This window comes from Podarcis liolepis (genome assembly GCF_965112155.1).
Source record: "Podarcis liolepis genome assembly, chromosome: 2".
Taxonomy (NCBI): domain Eukaryota; kingdom Metazoa; phylum Chordata; class Lepidosauria; order Squamata; family Lacertidae; genus Podarcis; species Podarcis liolepis.
This window is the reverse complement of record NC_139555.1, coordinates 119652410-119667158: the sequence shown is the minus strand read 5'-3', so window position 1 is coordinate 119667158 and position 14749 is coordinate 119652410. Positions and strand designations below refer to the sequence as shown.

General features: G+C 42.1%; 1 protein-coding gene across 1 annotated transcript; it reads right to left on the bottom strand.

Moving 5' to 3' along the window:
• Positions 1-4213: 4213 nt before the first annotated feature.
• Positions 4214-10730, bottom strand: LOC310701167 (vomeronasal type-2 receptor 26-like; the record flags this gene model as incomplete). Its single annotated transcript, XM_083491572.1, has 6 exons — positions 10444-10730; positions 9802-10093; positions 7569-8378; positions 6842-7069; positions 6026-6152; positions 4214-5124 (listed from the first exon to the last, which is right to left on the bottom strand). Exons 1-6 carry the CDS (start codon positions 10656-10658, stop codon positions 4214-4216), a joined length of 2583 nt encoding a protein of 860 aa, XP_083347698.1. The 5' UTR covers positions 10659-10730.
• Positions 10731-14749: the final 4019 nt, after the last annotated feature.

The window sequence follows — 14749 nt, the reverse complement described above, 5'->3', positions numbered from 1 at the left end:
CCACCCCCCCTTACTCTCAATCATGACTCAGTCTGTCTCTGATACAGGTGATCTTCTGTGTACCAACTTTCCCCTCAGGAACAAGGCAGAATAAATCACTATGATTTTGATAATTATTAGGGGAAGGAAGTTCATCTCTGCAACAACCTGAAGTCTCTGTGTGGCCTGAGGGGCAGGAGCAGAGTTGGAGATAAACATGTTTGGGAGGAATCAAAGTCGCTGCCCCAAAGTTTGACATGGGTCACGTGGTGAGTGAGAGTTTGGCCTGAACTTTGCTGCTGACAAGAGCATTAGAAGAGTCCTGCTGGTGGTTCAGTTCAAAGCTTAATCCAATCCAGTATCATGTTGCACCCAGTGGCCAATCAGACATTTCTGGGATCCACCCAACCTGATGGCAATAGAGTTGATCCCAGCAACTGACATTCAGAGATATGCAGCATCTGATACTGGAAGTCATGTGTCTTTTAAAAGTGTCTCAGTTAGCAGCTGAAACAAAATTTAAAAAAATCTTTCCAGTAGGGCTGGACAAGGCTGATGGGTATTCCCATCCTAATTGTGTGTGCGCACTGCATCATGCGATCATTTATGTGGGGCCTGGCTTACCTGGGTCCCCAGACTATTTTATTCAAGTTGGCACTCCTGACATCAAGCGTGCTTTCTTGAGGGACTGGAGACCCTGCTCTCCAGGGAGGTTCAGCTGCTACCTTCATTGTACATCTTTAGGTGCCAAGTGAAACATTCCTTTTTAACCAGGCCTTTGGCTGATTGACATCCAATGCCCTTTGAACTGTCTTCTGGGTAGAGGGATTATTGGTTAGTTTATGTTATTTTTATTATGTATTTTGTCTTTTTCATATTGTATTTTTATGTTGTGAACCACCCTGACATCTGTGGCTTATGGGCGCTATAGAAATTTAATAAATAAAATAATAAGAATAAGAATAAAATCAAACTGAGGTGTCTGGCTTAGCTCATTTCTGACTACCTAATATCAAGTTTCAGTCATGTCCTTCCATGTACTAAGTTTTCTCCTAGTCTTGTACTTTTGATCCTCATCAAAACTCACATGCCAAAATAGTTTAATGTCCCTTTTCTTCTAATTTAGCTAAGTTCATTTTGCACTATAGCAATTCATTTGACGACGTCTTAAGCAGCTTAGGAAATTCAGCTATGAATAAATGCAGTCTGAGTCAAGATCAAAGAGCCTGGTACAGGAATGATTTCAAGCAACAATGGCAACTCCACAATTGCTATTAGTGAAGAATGGGGAATAAGAAATTTTAAGAGGTCTACTGTGAATTATCTATTTCCTCGGCATTACAAGTGAGCTAAGGGAACTTTGACAATGATACTTTTGGACCTTTTTATCACCATATACATGGTTAGCTGGAATTGCAGTGAGAGGAAACTGCTTGCCTATGCAGTAGGAGGTTGGGGTTATTGAGGCATTGTTTTTGATTTTGTATTTTGTGGTTTCATAGTTATACTTTAATTTTCTTCTGTGAACCGCCCTGAGACCTCCGGTATAGGGTGGTATATAAATTAAGTAAATAATGATAATAATAATATTTGTGGAGTTTACTGCAGCCCTCAGGAAAATACTGTCTGGGATCCAGATTATTTTTTAATTCCAACAACAACCTGTGGTTCCACTCAAGATTCAGAGGGGTGGGGACATTCAACTCTACAATTCTACAACTGTACAAAGGCCTCCGTTTATTTATAGCGTCCTGATCTTGCTCTATGGCCAAACTCCCACTGTAGCTTACAAATCATTCCTAAAACTGCCTATGACCTCAAGTTTATAATTTTAAAAGACATGGATAATAACAATAAAAGTAGCACAGCATTCTAAAATCAATTCATTTTAAAATCAATTCAAATCAAATTAATGGCAACCATTGAGCTAGAATTCTGTGAGGATTACCAAAGGAGGGGGTCAGACTGTGCCTTGGCCAAAGGCCTGGTGGAACAGCTCTGTCTTGCAGGCCCTGCGGAAAGATGTCAAGTCCCGCAGGGCCCTAGTCTCTTGTGACAGAGTGTTCCACCAGATCGGGGCCACAGCCATAAAAGCCCTGGCTCTGGTTGAGGCCAGCCTAACCTCCCTGTGGCCCGGGACCTCCAAGATGTTTTTATTTGAAGACCAAAAGAAGCAAAAAGAAAAGAGAATAAAAACTTCCATCAGCCTCGGCCACCACAAACAGTGGTCAGGATGATAGGAGCTGGAGTCCAGCAGCGCCTGAAGGGCCACTGTCTCTCTATCCCTGAAATAAGAACTATTTCCCTGTGAAAGGGAACCATTGAAGCGGTGGTGGAGAAGCATGAAATCCATGATGTATTTAATTATTTACACTTTAAGCTTGGTTCCTGGGGGCTGGGAAAGGTTATATGGAAGTTGCTCAGCAAAGCTTCTTGGAGATATCATTCTGCTAATGAGGAAGTCTCCAGGCCGCGAGTAACTCTGCGCTTCATTTTCTTTGCTTTCAGCTTCCCACAGATTTGTCATGTGACAAAGACACATGAGAGCAGAAGCAGCAAAGCAGGCTGGGAAGTGCTGGGACTGCACAGTCATTTGGGCCTGCTAAAGTTATTCAGGCCTAACTGCTAACTGTTGGGTCACTCTGACATGTGACAAAGTAGCCAGTTTCTCTTTTGTGCTCTCTGTAAGAAACCAGAGTCTGTCTGCTTCAGTTGTGAGCAGAATCACTATGTAACCTGAGTCAAACTATCTGGAACCATGTTGTTTATAAAGAAGTTTATTTTAACTTAGTAAAGCTTTTATTCTTTAATACTTTGCATTATTAATTTACGCTGCGCGTCAAGACCTGATGGGACATTAGAAGCAGAGGTAGCAGCAGAAGCCGCAGCAGGGAGGTGATTCTGTCTTGGCCTCCTACACCTCTATTTTGACTTCTCCTTTCTCCCCCACAGCCAGTTAACCAGAAGAAGTCAACACCCTCCAGCACAGTGTGATAAGTATAACCTCGGGCTTCCTTGGCTTCTGATGTTTGGGCAATTGCCAGAGATCTCTCTTGAGCTTTGGGAAGAATAAACCACTATCATTTTTATAATTAAAAGAGGAAGAAAGTTCTTGGGATCTCTATATGGTTCAAGGGGCAGGGACAGAGCTGGAAAAATATGTTTACACCAAATCACAGATGTGGCTTCAAACTGCAACATGAGTCACTTGCATTTTGCGCATGAGTTTGGCTTGAACTTTGCTAAGAACAGCTCTGCTGGGTTAGTCCAAACTCCCATCTAGTCCTGCAACAATGTGGCCAATCAGACATTGCTGAGAAGCTCACAAGCAGGGCATGAAAGCAATGGCCTTGCCAGGCACTGGTCACCAGTGACTGGCATTTGGGGGAAGTAACTAAGCACTTCATGATCAAATATTTTGTTTGCTCTCAATCTCCCAACCTTCCGATTCATTGGATGTCTATGAGTGCTGGTGCTATTTAAGAGAGGGAGACAAAAAGGATGGATCCTGCCCTTCTCTAGAAGCTCAGTGCAAATAAGTGAGAAGTCTGCTCCATGGGGGTGAGTGGGGACTACCCCACCAATCTCAACCGGCCTTCATGCCACCACCACTCTTCTGCCTTCTTACTTACAAGTGGTGGTTCTTCTCCATCATGTCTCTGGCTCCAGCTATCATGGTGCCCCTCTCACTCCCACCAAACACACAGCTGTCACATTCATTTGTTGATGCCGACCTTGAGAACCCTAAATGACATTGGCCCTGTATATCTAAAGGAGCGTCTCCACACCCATCGTCCAGACCAGATACTTAGGTCCAGCTCCAAGGGCCTTCAAGCATTAATACACTCAACTCAAGTGAGATTCCGTTTTTCAGTTGCTGTTTTTAATACTAGAAGCAGAATTTCAAGTTACACTAAGTTATTCTTTAGGCTTAGGTTATGAACTCAGGAAGAAAGGAAGGTGGGTCATGTCAAAGTACAAACTGGATATGGTGGAGAACGATAATTATGCATGAAGAGAGAGGCTGCACTCCATGTAACTCTACAGGTAGGGTTATCCCTAAAAGATGTAAGTCCAGAAACTCTCCAGGCATGTGATTCAATGATTCCCTTTCATCATTCAAGATAAATGAAAAATGAAGAGCGAACTTTATCTAAGGAGATAAATTCATTCCCAAGGCAACTGTGTGTTTCACTACTACTGTGGTGGAATACAGTTATAAATATGTAAATAATCAGGCAACAACTTTAGGTTTTGTGGCCAGGTGTTCCTTTGTGTTCAGATCAGGCCTCAGAACAATAATGTAGCACTTGGGAATGAAGATGCAGCCCAGAAGCCCAGCACTGGAAGCCAAGATAGAGAAGATCTGCACGGCTACCATGTATTTCCCCTTTGTGCTCAGGTAGGTGGGCACAAAGGAGACCCAAACGCTGCAGAAGACCAGCATGCTGAAGGTGACCAGCTTGGCTTCATTGAAGGCCCCAGGCAGTTTCCTGGCCAGGAAAGCCACCGTGAAGCAGATGGCGGCCAGGAAGCCCATGTAACCCAGGGAAGCATAAAACATGGCAACAGACCCTTCATTGCATTGCAGGGTGATCTCTCCAGCCTGGGAATGCTTGTCAGAGTCTGGGAATGGGGGAGAAATACACAGCCAAATGATGCAAAGGACCATTTGGACACCTGAGCAGGAAATGACAATGGAGTTGGCCAGACTTTTCCCTAACCATCTCTGCACCCTGTTCCCTGGCTTTGTGGCCAGGAAGGCCAGCACCACCATGATGGTTTTGGACAGCAAAGAAGATACAGCAACTGAGAAGATGGTACTGAAGGCTGTTTGTCGAAGGAGGCAGGTGACTTTCCTGGGACGGCCAATGAAGAGGAAGGAGGACAAGAAGGACAGCAGGAGGGAGACAAGGAGGATGTAGGAGAGGTCCCTGTTGTTTGCTTTGACTATGGGAGTTTCCTTGTATTTAATGAAGATCCCTACAACAAAGCCTGTGGTTAAGGACAGGAAGAGAGCCAAAGAAGTCATGAGAATCCCCAAATATTGTTTATATGATAGGAAGGTGATAATCCGCGGAATGCAGTGATCTCGGTCCTTGTTTGGATATTGTTCTTCTGGACATTTGGTGCAACGCTCTGCATCTGAGGAGGAGGAAAGGAATGGCTTTGGCTTTGCTTACAGACATATTCTATTACATGTCGAGAAATGCACTCTTATGGGAGATATCAGAAAATGAGAATGTACTGTAAGAAAGGGAAGCTTTTTCGGTGCATTTCCTTATGGGATAGTTTTCGGGCAGTAACCGCTTCATTTCCATATTTCATTTCGCTTTTAATTTGTATACTGCCTTTCTATATTGCTATGCAGAAGGAGGGTTACAAGCTGAAGAAACAACAAAATAGACAGCAAAGATCACAAACATAATACACACACAAAAAGTCGTAATCAAAATAAAAAAATTCCTTCCAGTAGCACCTTAAAGACCAACTAAGTTAGTTCTTGGTATGAGCTTTCGTGTGTATGCACACTTCTTCAGATACACTGAAACAGAAGTTGCCAGATCCTTCTATATAGTGAGAAGGTGGGGAGGGGTATTACTCAGAAGGGTGGTGGGAATGGGTGATTGGCAGATAGCTGAGATGAGCCTGTTGACGACTCTTAACGACTGCAATAGGTCTTACAGGAAAAGGCAAGGGGTGAGAAGGTGAAAAATAGCTTTCACTATTTCTCGTTTATTTTGAAGACATTTTTAATTCACTTTTGTGAGGCTGGTTCTGGTTCTGTGATCCTAGAAGGCATGGTACAAAATAGCCAAAGCTGTGTCATATGGGCAGGGCAGGCTGAACCCAATTTGCATCCCAGAGATTGCTTCCTGCAAGTCATTTCTTTCAAAGAACTTCCTGGAAGGCGATTAAAAATGAAGAAATCAATAAAGGATCTGCATCCAAATATGTCTTTAGAATCTTCACAGAAAGTTTCTGACTGATATGTTGCCCTATTCATATTCTCCCAACAAATTCCATCTCCTGTGGTGTCACCCACCTTCCTGTGTAGATATGGTCCCTTCTGCACACAGAACACAAGCATAGCAGCAAACCGGCTTGTCTTCTTGAACCACCTTGGCATATCCTGGGCGACACCTTTTGGTACACCTGGCGTGAGGCACAGTCTAGCCATAAAGAAAAGATGGCACATTAAAGAGGAAGTGTCAGCAATATTTGTGCATATGGAACTCACTCAGAGAGTCTGGAAAGAACCCACCAGGATCTCCAGTCCCACAAGAAAGCACCCTTGATGTCAGGGGTGCCAACTTGAATAAAATATTGTGGGTGCCCAGGTAAACCGCACAACACATAATCGATGCCCATCAACTCTCCTAGGAGTTGGCTCCTATGCTTGATGTAGAACGGAAGACACCCTACTGTGTTTGCTTTTTAAACAATAACAATAATAATTTATTTATACCCCACACCTGCCTGTCTAAGTAACTGGGCTGTGTACGTGACTTGTGAAGAGAGAGAAATGGGCAGTAGAGGAAATGGCCAGAGATGCAGAGGGTTGTGAGATTTGATCAGAAATTATTGTCAATGTATCAAACCCAGTCAACACAATGCATTAATTGTGGACACAATGGCTTGATGCATATTTTATAATTCCTCATAGTAATCCCACCTGACCCCTCACTCTGGATATTTGCACTCCTACAGAAGAGCATTATACACATTTAATAATGTACTTAATTAATTATAATGAAAGCATCAGCAAAACTTCCAAAAGATTATACTTGAATTCCTCTTGGAAATATTCAACAGATTACTAGATCTTAATGTGTATCATGTGGAATAAAGGGGCTCTTACCTGGTTAAACCACTTGGGCCACACAATAGCTTCTGGGTTAATGGTGAGCTTGAAGTCAGTGGATGCCTCTCTCTCTATACTCCCAATTTTCACTCTAACACAAGACTCGTTGGGAAGCACCACCCAATTCTCAATATCAAACATGATTGGCAGCTCCCCATTCTCACCCAAATACAGTCCGCCCATGGAAGTGTTCAACAACCGGGTTTCTCTTAAGAAAGTGTGAAGCTGGAATGACAGGGAAAACACCAGCATTTCAAATTATTTAAAATCATTTTGGACATCTCATCCCTTCTCCCTTTGGGCTCCTAAGTCCTGGCATACCTGGCCTTGTTGGAATCTACGGAGGACTAAACACCCAAACTTAGAAAGCATTTTAGATGCCTCATCCCTGCTTCCTTGGAACTCAAAACTCCCTTAGTGCCACAACTTCTCCTACTGGCAAGACTAAACAGACACCCTCCAGGTGGAAGGATGTCTGTTTTTACTTCTTTTGGCTTCTTTTGGCTTTGTTTTTTATTGCAGTAGACCACCTTGATATTTTATGAAATACACATTATATATATATATATATATCCCCAGCAGGAACCTAAAAAAAAGAATCTAAATCTAAATAAATAAAACAAAAACCTTTTCCTCACTGTTGCATTCATGTCTAAATCAATGAGCATGATTATTGTAGAGTTGGTAGAAAGAACTTTGATTTCTAGAAAGGGAAAGGAAATACCTGCCATGGCTGTAGCCTTTGACATGCCAACTGGTCTCCTCCACCCGCCATCAACATCTGCTTTGATCTGGATGAACAGGCAACATTTAAAGCATGTGCCATGATTTGGACACTGAAGTATGTTCTGTGGCTGTCTTGAGACAGAACAGTCTGCAGCTCCTCTTCAGACGGCACCTCCGGATTCGCCACATCTCTGCATCTTGTCCAACCTCTCACAGTGCAGACGTGCTTTGAGTATGAACAACTAAATGCTTTTTGCTGAAAAAGATTAAGAAGATAGGACTCTGGTTTACAGCAGTCCCGTTTGCTCCTTATTTTGGTCTTCATTACAAAGGAGAATGAACCATGGATATACTTCAAGTACTTGGGACCATAAGACAAATTCATGTCAAGGTCTTGAAAAGCTGTTGTGAGCCATACTTTTGGCCCAATTTGTTTCTCGAGTTCTTGCTGTAGTGTCATGATGAAACCCAGTGCCGTCTGAATGTTTACATAGTAAATGAATACATTGGTCTGTCTCCATAGGGCAATAAATTCACTTTGTGTGAACATCTTAGGTTCATTCTTTTCTGGTATTCTTACTGAAAAGGCAACACAAATTCCATTGCTGGCCATCAGAGATGTCAAGGCACTCAAGAACCTTCCTCCATTCTCATTCTCTGGAGCAAAGAGGCCAATCCACGTCCATCCAAAGTGCTGGAGCAACTTTACAATCCCCAGGTACTGAACTTCTTCTTTGGGGACCGTATGGTAGACAAAAGGGACTTTGGTGTTCTCATCAAGAACCCCAGGTACAAAGCCATAACTGACCTGGAGTGGGGAAGAAAAAGTATAGTGTTTCATTTTTAGAGCAAAGTACAGGATTAGCCTGAAATATTTAAAACCTAACAAATATTGTGCTGGCCAGGACTGATAGTCTTATTTTGAAACTTTGGGCATTTTCAAAACTAGCAAAGTCTCTGTGTTGAAGAGTCATAGAAGCGACCCTGAGGTTCATGTTGTATTCCCCCCTGCAATGCAGATGTCCCATACGGGGATCAAGCCTGCAACCTTGACGTTGGCAGCACCACACTCTAACCAACTGAGCTATCTAGCTTAACATAGCTCAGGATTTTCTCCCTCTTTGATGCCTCTTTTTGCAGATGATAATGAGAATTTATTTTGCTGCGGAACCTCTTTTGTGTCCCTCCATGCCCCACCCTTCATACCTGTGGGATTTTGTACATGCCTGACGTGGTTGAAATCACTTTGTGTTGTTGTTTTTTTATATAAAATATTTATTAAGAATTTTAACAATAAAACACCATTCACATACACAACCCAAAAAAGAGAAAACACCATCACCGTCAATCAGTAAAGAAAAAAAGAAAGAAAAAAGAAACGAAAAAAGATATACAAAAAAAGACAAAGGACAAAAAATCATAAAAAAGACATAAAAAATAGTTCAGTTTCATGAATAGAGTTTCCATGACCCTCTTTTCTGACTCCCTCACATCTCCCTTTTCTGTGTTCCCATTTACAAAATCTTATTCAGCAATGCTTCACCTTCTCTCAAAACTTATTTTAAATTATACGTTTCAGCTATTATGTCTCCAATTTTTCCCTTTGTTATCAAATATCTAAACTTGACATAATATTATTCAAATTTCGCCTTTGTTCTTATAAATCAATTATTTTCATACTCCTTTCAGCTATGTCACTAATGCCATATTATCTTTATATCCTGCATCATTCTAACATTCATACAATTTACAATACTTTTGCAAATAGTCCTTAAATTTCTTCCAGTCCTCTTCCACTATCTCTTCTCCCAGGTCTCGGATTCTGCCAGTCATTTCTGCCAGTTCCATGTAGTCTATCAGTTGCATCTGCCATTCTTCCAGGGTGGGCAAATCTTGTGTCTTCCAATATTTTGCGATGAGTATCCTTGCTGCTGTTACTGCATACATAAAGTTCTGTCCTTCTTTAACACCATTTGGCCAACAATGCCCAAAAGAAAGGCCTCTGGTTTCTTAGGGAAGGTATATTTAAATACCTTTTTCAGTTCATTATAGATCATTTCCCAGAAAGCCTTGATCTTTGGGCATGCCCACCAAAGGTGAAAGAATGTTCCCTCAGTTTCTTTACATTTCCAACACTTATTGTCTGGCAAATGGTATATTATTGCAAGCTTGACTGGGGTCATGTAACACCTGTATATCATTTTCATAATATTTTCTTTCAGGGTTCATACCTGTGGGATTTTGTACATGCCTGACGTGGTTGAAATCACTTTGGAGATGATGGAATTGGCTCCTTCAAGAACAGCCAAGATTTTATTCCATTTTCCACAGCGATAGTTTGGAATATTGCTTTCCCAACCTGCAAGCAGGTCTAGCATGGCATCAGAAGTGATCCTTGCATTGTAATAGTTCTCATAGAGGCTGTAGCCCAATGTAATATTGCGTAAGAGCCTGGGATCCCGGTTGATCTCTTGGATGGTGAACAAGAAGGACAAGATGTGCCAGTAGAACCTAAATGGCAATCTGTATGAAATCAATCAAATAAAAAGTGTCAAACCATTCACCATTTAATGAAAATAAACCATGATCAGGTTCATTTATACACTTGTGTTCTTCAGCAAGCAGCACAGCAGCACAGAAGGTAAAAATAGAGCACGTCTGGGAACATGCAACCCACTAGCTGCTGCGAAACTCAAGTTCTCTTCAGCCCCTGCCAGCATGGCCAGTGATCTGGGGTGGTGGGAGCTGCAGTCCCGCAATATCTGGAAGACCACAGAGTCCTCACCCCTAAAATGGAGACTATTTCCCTAGTAAACAGGAGCCATTGGGGTACAGTAGAAAAATGTGACATCCTTCTGCATATAATTACTTACTCATCCTTAAACCTGGTTAATGGGGGCTGCGAAAAGATGTATGGAAGTTGTAGACCAAACACATTTGGAGATATTATCCCGCCAATGAAGAAGTCGCCAGTCTGGAAATAATTCTGTGCTTTGTTTCCTTCCCGGATTGGATTCAGGGGGCATTTTGCCTTCAGGTTTCTACAGGATTCAAGCAAAATGAGCAGCATCAGCATCTGGGATCTCATTCTGACTGACTGCTACACTTCTCTTGTGAGTGTTCCTCTCTCCCCCATAGCCAGCTACATCAGAAGAAGCCAAAAGACTCTTATTTAACCAATATGGGTAGTGCTCAGCTATACCTTCAGAGGCATTAAACCTCACACAGATGTATCCCACCCCCCTTACTCTCAATCATGACTCAGTCTGTCTCTGACACAGGTGATCTTCTGTGCATCAACTTTTCCCTCAGCAACAAGGCAGATTAAATCATGATGATTTTGATAATTATTAGGGGAAGGAAGTTCATCTCTGCAACAACCTGAAGTCTCTGTGTGGCTTGAGGGGCAGGAGCAGAGTTGGAGATAAACATGGTTGCAAGGAATCAAAGTCGGTGCAAAGTTGGTTAGTTTGACATGGGTCACGTGGCTTACCTGGGTCCCCACAATATTTTATTTAAGTTGGCACCCCTGACATCAAGGGTGTTTGCTTGTGGGACTGGAGACCCTGCTCTCCAGGGAGGTCCGGCTGGTACCTTCATTGTACAACTTTAGGTGCCAAGCGAAACGTTCCTTTTAAACCAGGCCTTTGGCTGATTGACATCCAATGCCCTTTGAAATGTCTTCTGGGTGGAGGGATTATTGGTTAGTTTATGTTCTTTTTTATTATGTATTTTGTCTTTTTCTATATTGTATTTTTATGTTGTGAACCAGCCTGACATCTATGGCCGATGGGCACTATAGAAATTTAATAAATAAGATAATAAGAATAAAATCAAACTCAGGTGTCTGGCTTCGCTCATTTCTGTCTACCTAATATCAAGTTTCAGTCATGTCCTTCCATGTACTAAGTTTTCTCCTAGTCTTGTACTTTTGATCCTCATCAAAACTCACGTGCCAAAAATATTTCTCTTCCACAAACTATGTGTATCACCGTTGCAGATTTCCATATGACCTTTTATCTATGTCCTTCCTGCAGCTAGTTTAATGTCCCTTTTCTACTAATTTAGCTAAGTTCATTTTGCACTTTAGCATTTCAGTTGACAATGTCTTAAGAGGCTTAGGAAATTCAGCTATGAATAATGTGCAGTCTAACTCAAGATAGAAGAGCCTGGTACAGGAATGATTTCCAGCAACAAGGGGCAAATCCACAATTGCTATTAGTGAAGAATCGGGAATCAGAAACTTTAAGAGGTCTACTGTCAATTATTGTCAATCTCCTCCGCATCACAAGTGAGCTAAGGGAACTTTGACAATGATGCTTTTGGACCTTTTTCTCACGATACACATGATTAGCTGGAATTGCAGTGAGAGGAAACTGCTTGCCTATACAGGGGGGGGGGAGGTGTTATTGGGGCATTGTTTTTTGATTACGTATTTTGTGGTGTCGTACTTATACTTTGATTTTGTTCTGTGAACTACCCTGGCATAAGTATATAAATTAAATTAGTAATTATAATAATAAGTATAATAATAATAATACTCATAGAGTTTACTGCAGCCCTCAGAAAATACTATCTGGGATCCAGATTATTTTTTAATCCCAACAACAACCTGTGGTTCCACTCAAGATTCAGAGGGGTGGGGACATTCCACTCTACAATTCTACAACTGTACAAAGGCCTCGGTTTATTTATAGCATCTTTATTTTGCTCTTTGGCCAATCTCCCCACTGTAGCTTACAAATATCATTCCTAAAACAGCCTATGTCCTCAAGCTTATAATTTTAAAAGACGTGGATGATGATGATGATAATAATAATAATAATAATAATAATAATAATAATAATTTAAAAATATGTGTTTTTATTTATATCCCGCCCTCCCCAGCCGAAGCCAGGCTCAGAGCGGCTAACAACAATAAAAATAGCACAGCATTCTAAAATCAATACATTTAAAATCAATTCAAATCAAATTAATGGCACCTCCAAGATGTTTTTATTTGAAGACCAAAAGGAGCAAAAGGAAAAGAGATTAGAAACTCCCCTCAGCCTCGGCCTCCACAAACAGTGGTCAGGATGATAGGAGCCAGAGCCCAGCAGCGCCTGAAGGGCCACTGTCTCCCTATCCCTAAATAAGAACTATTTCCCGGTTAAAGGGAACCACTGAAGCGGTGGTGGAGAAGCATGATATCCATGATGTGTTTAATTATTTACACTTTAAGCTTGGTTCCTGGGGGCTGGGAAAAGTTATATGGAAGTTGCTCAGCAAAGCTTCTTGGAGATATGATTCCGCTAATGAGGAAGTCTCCAGGCCGTGAGTAACTCTGCGCTTCATTTTCTTCCCTCATCAACTTTAAGGAGCACTTTGCTTTCAGCTTCCCACAGACTTGTCATGTGACAAAGACACATGAGAGCAGAAGCAGCAAAGCGGGCTTGGAAGTGCTGGGACTGCACAGTCATTTGGGCCTACTAAAGATATTCAGGCCTAACTGCTAACTGTTAGCTCACTCTGACATGTGACAAAGTAGCCAGTTTCTCTTTTGTCCTCTCTGTAAGAAATCAGAGTCTGTCTGCTTCAGTTGTGAGCAGAGTCAGTATGTAATCTCAGTCAAACTGTTTGGAACCATGTTGTTTATGAAGAAGTTTATTTTAACTTAGTAAAACTTTTATTCTTTAAAACTCTGCAATATTAATTTACGCTGCGCGTCAAGACCTGATGGGACATTAGAAGCAGAGAAGCAGCAGAAGCCGCAGCAGGGAGGTCTTTCTGACTTGGCCTCCTACACCTCTGTTTTGACTTCTCCTTTCTCCCCCACAGCCAGTTAACCAGAAGAAGTCAACACCCTCCAGTACAGTGTGATATGTATAACCTCAGGCTTCCTTGGCTTCTGATGTTTGGGCAATTGCCAGAGATCTCTCTTGAGCTTTGGGAAGAATAAATCACTATCATTTTTATAATTATAAGGGGAAGAAAGTTCCCAGGATCTCTACATGGTTCAAGGGGCAGGGGCAGAGCTGGAAAAATATGTTTACACCAAATCACAGATGTGGCTTCAAACTGCAACATGAGTCACTTGAATTCTGGGCATGGGTTTGGCTTGAACTTTGCTAAGAACAGCCCTGCTGGGTTAGTCCAAACTCCCATCTAGTGCTGCAACACAGTGGCCTATCAGACATTGCTGAGAAGCTCACAAGCAGGGCATGAAACCAATGGGCCTTGCCAGGCACTGGTCACCAGCAACTGGCATATGGGGGAAGTTGCTGCTTGGCAGGGGGTTGGACTCGATGGCCCTTGTGGTCTCTTCCAACTCTATGATTCTATGATTCTAACTATGCACTGCATGATTCAATATTTTGTTTGCTCTCAATCTCCCAACCTTCCGATTCATTGGATGTCTATGAGTGCTGGTGCTATATAAGAGAGGGAGACAAAAAGGGTGGATTCTGCCCTTCTCCAGAAACTCAGTTCAAATAAGTGAGAGGTCTGGTCCATGGGGGTGAGCGGGGACTACCCCACCAATCTCAACCGGCCTTCATGCCACCACCACTCACCTGCCTTCTTATTTACAAGTGGTGGTTCTTCTCTATCATTGTATCTGGCTCCAGCTATCATGGTGCCCCTCTCACTCCCACCAAACAGACAGCTGTCACATTCATTGCTTGATACGGAGCTTGAAACCCCAAATGACATTCGCCCTGTATATCTAAAGGAGCGTCTCCACACCCATCGTCCAGACCAGATACTGAGGTCCAGCTCCAAGGGCCTTCTGGTGGTTCCCTCAAGCATTAATACACTCAAGTGAGACTCCATTTTTCAGTTGCTGTTTTTAATACTAGAAGCAGAATTTCAAGTTACACTAAGTTATTCTTTGGGCTTCAGTTATGAATTCAGGAAGAAAGGAAGGTGGGTCATGTCAAAGTACAAACTGGATATGGTAGAGAAAGATAATTATGTATGAAGAGGGACGCTGCACTCCAGGAGACTCTACAGGTAGGGATATCCCTAAAAGTTGTAAGTCCAGACACTCTCCAGGCATGTGATTCAATGATTCCCTTTCATCATTAAAGATGAATGAAAAATGAGGAGCAAACTTTATCTAAAGAGATGCATTCCTTCCCAAGGCAACTCTGTGTGTTTCATTACTACTGTGGTGGAAAACTGTTATAAATATGATAAGAC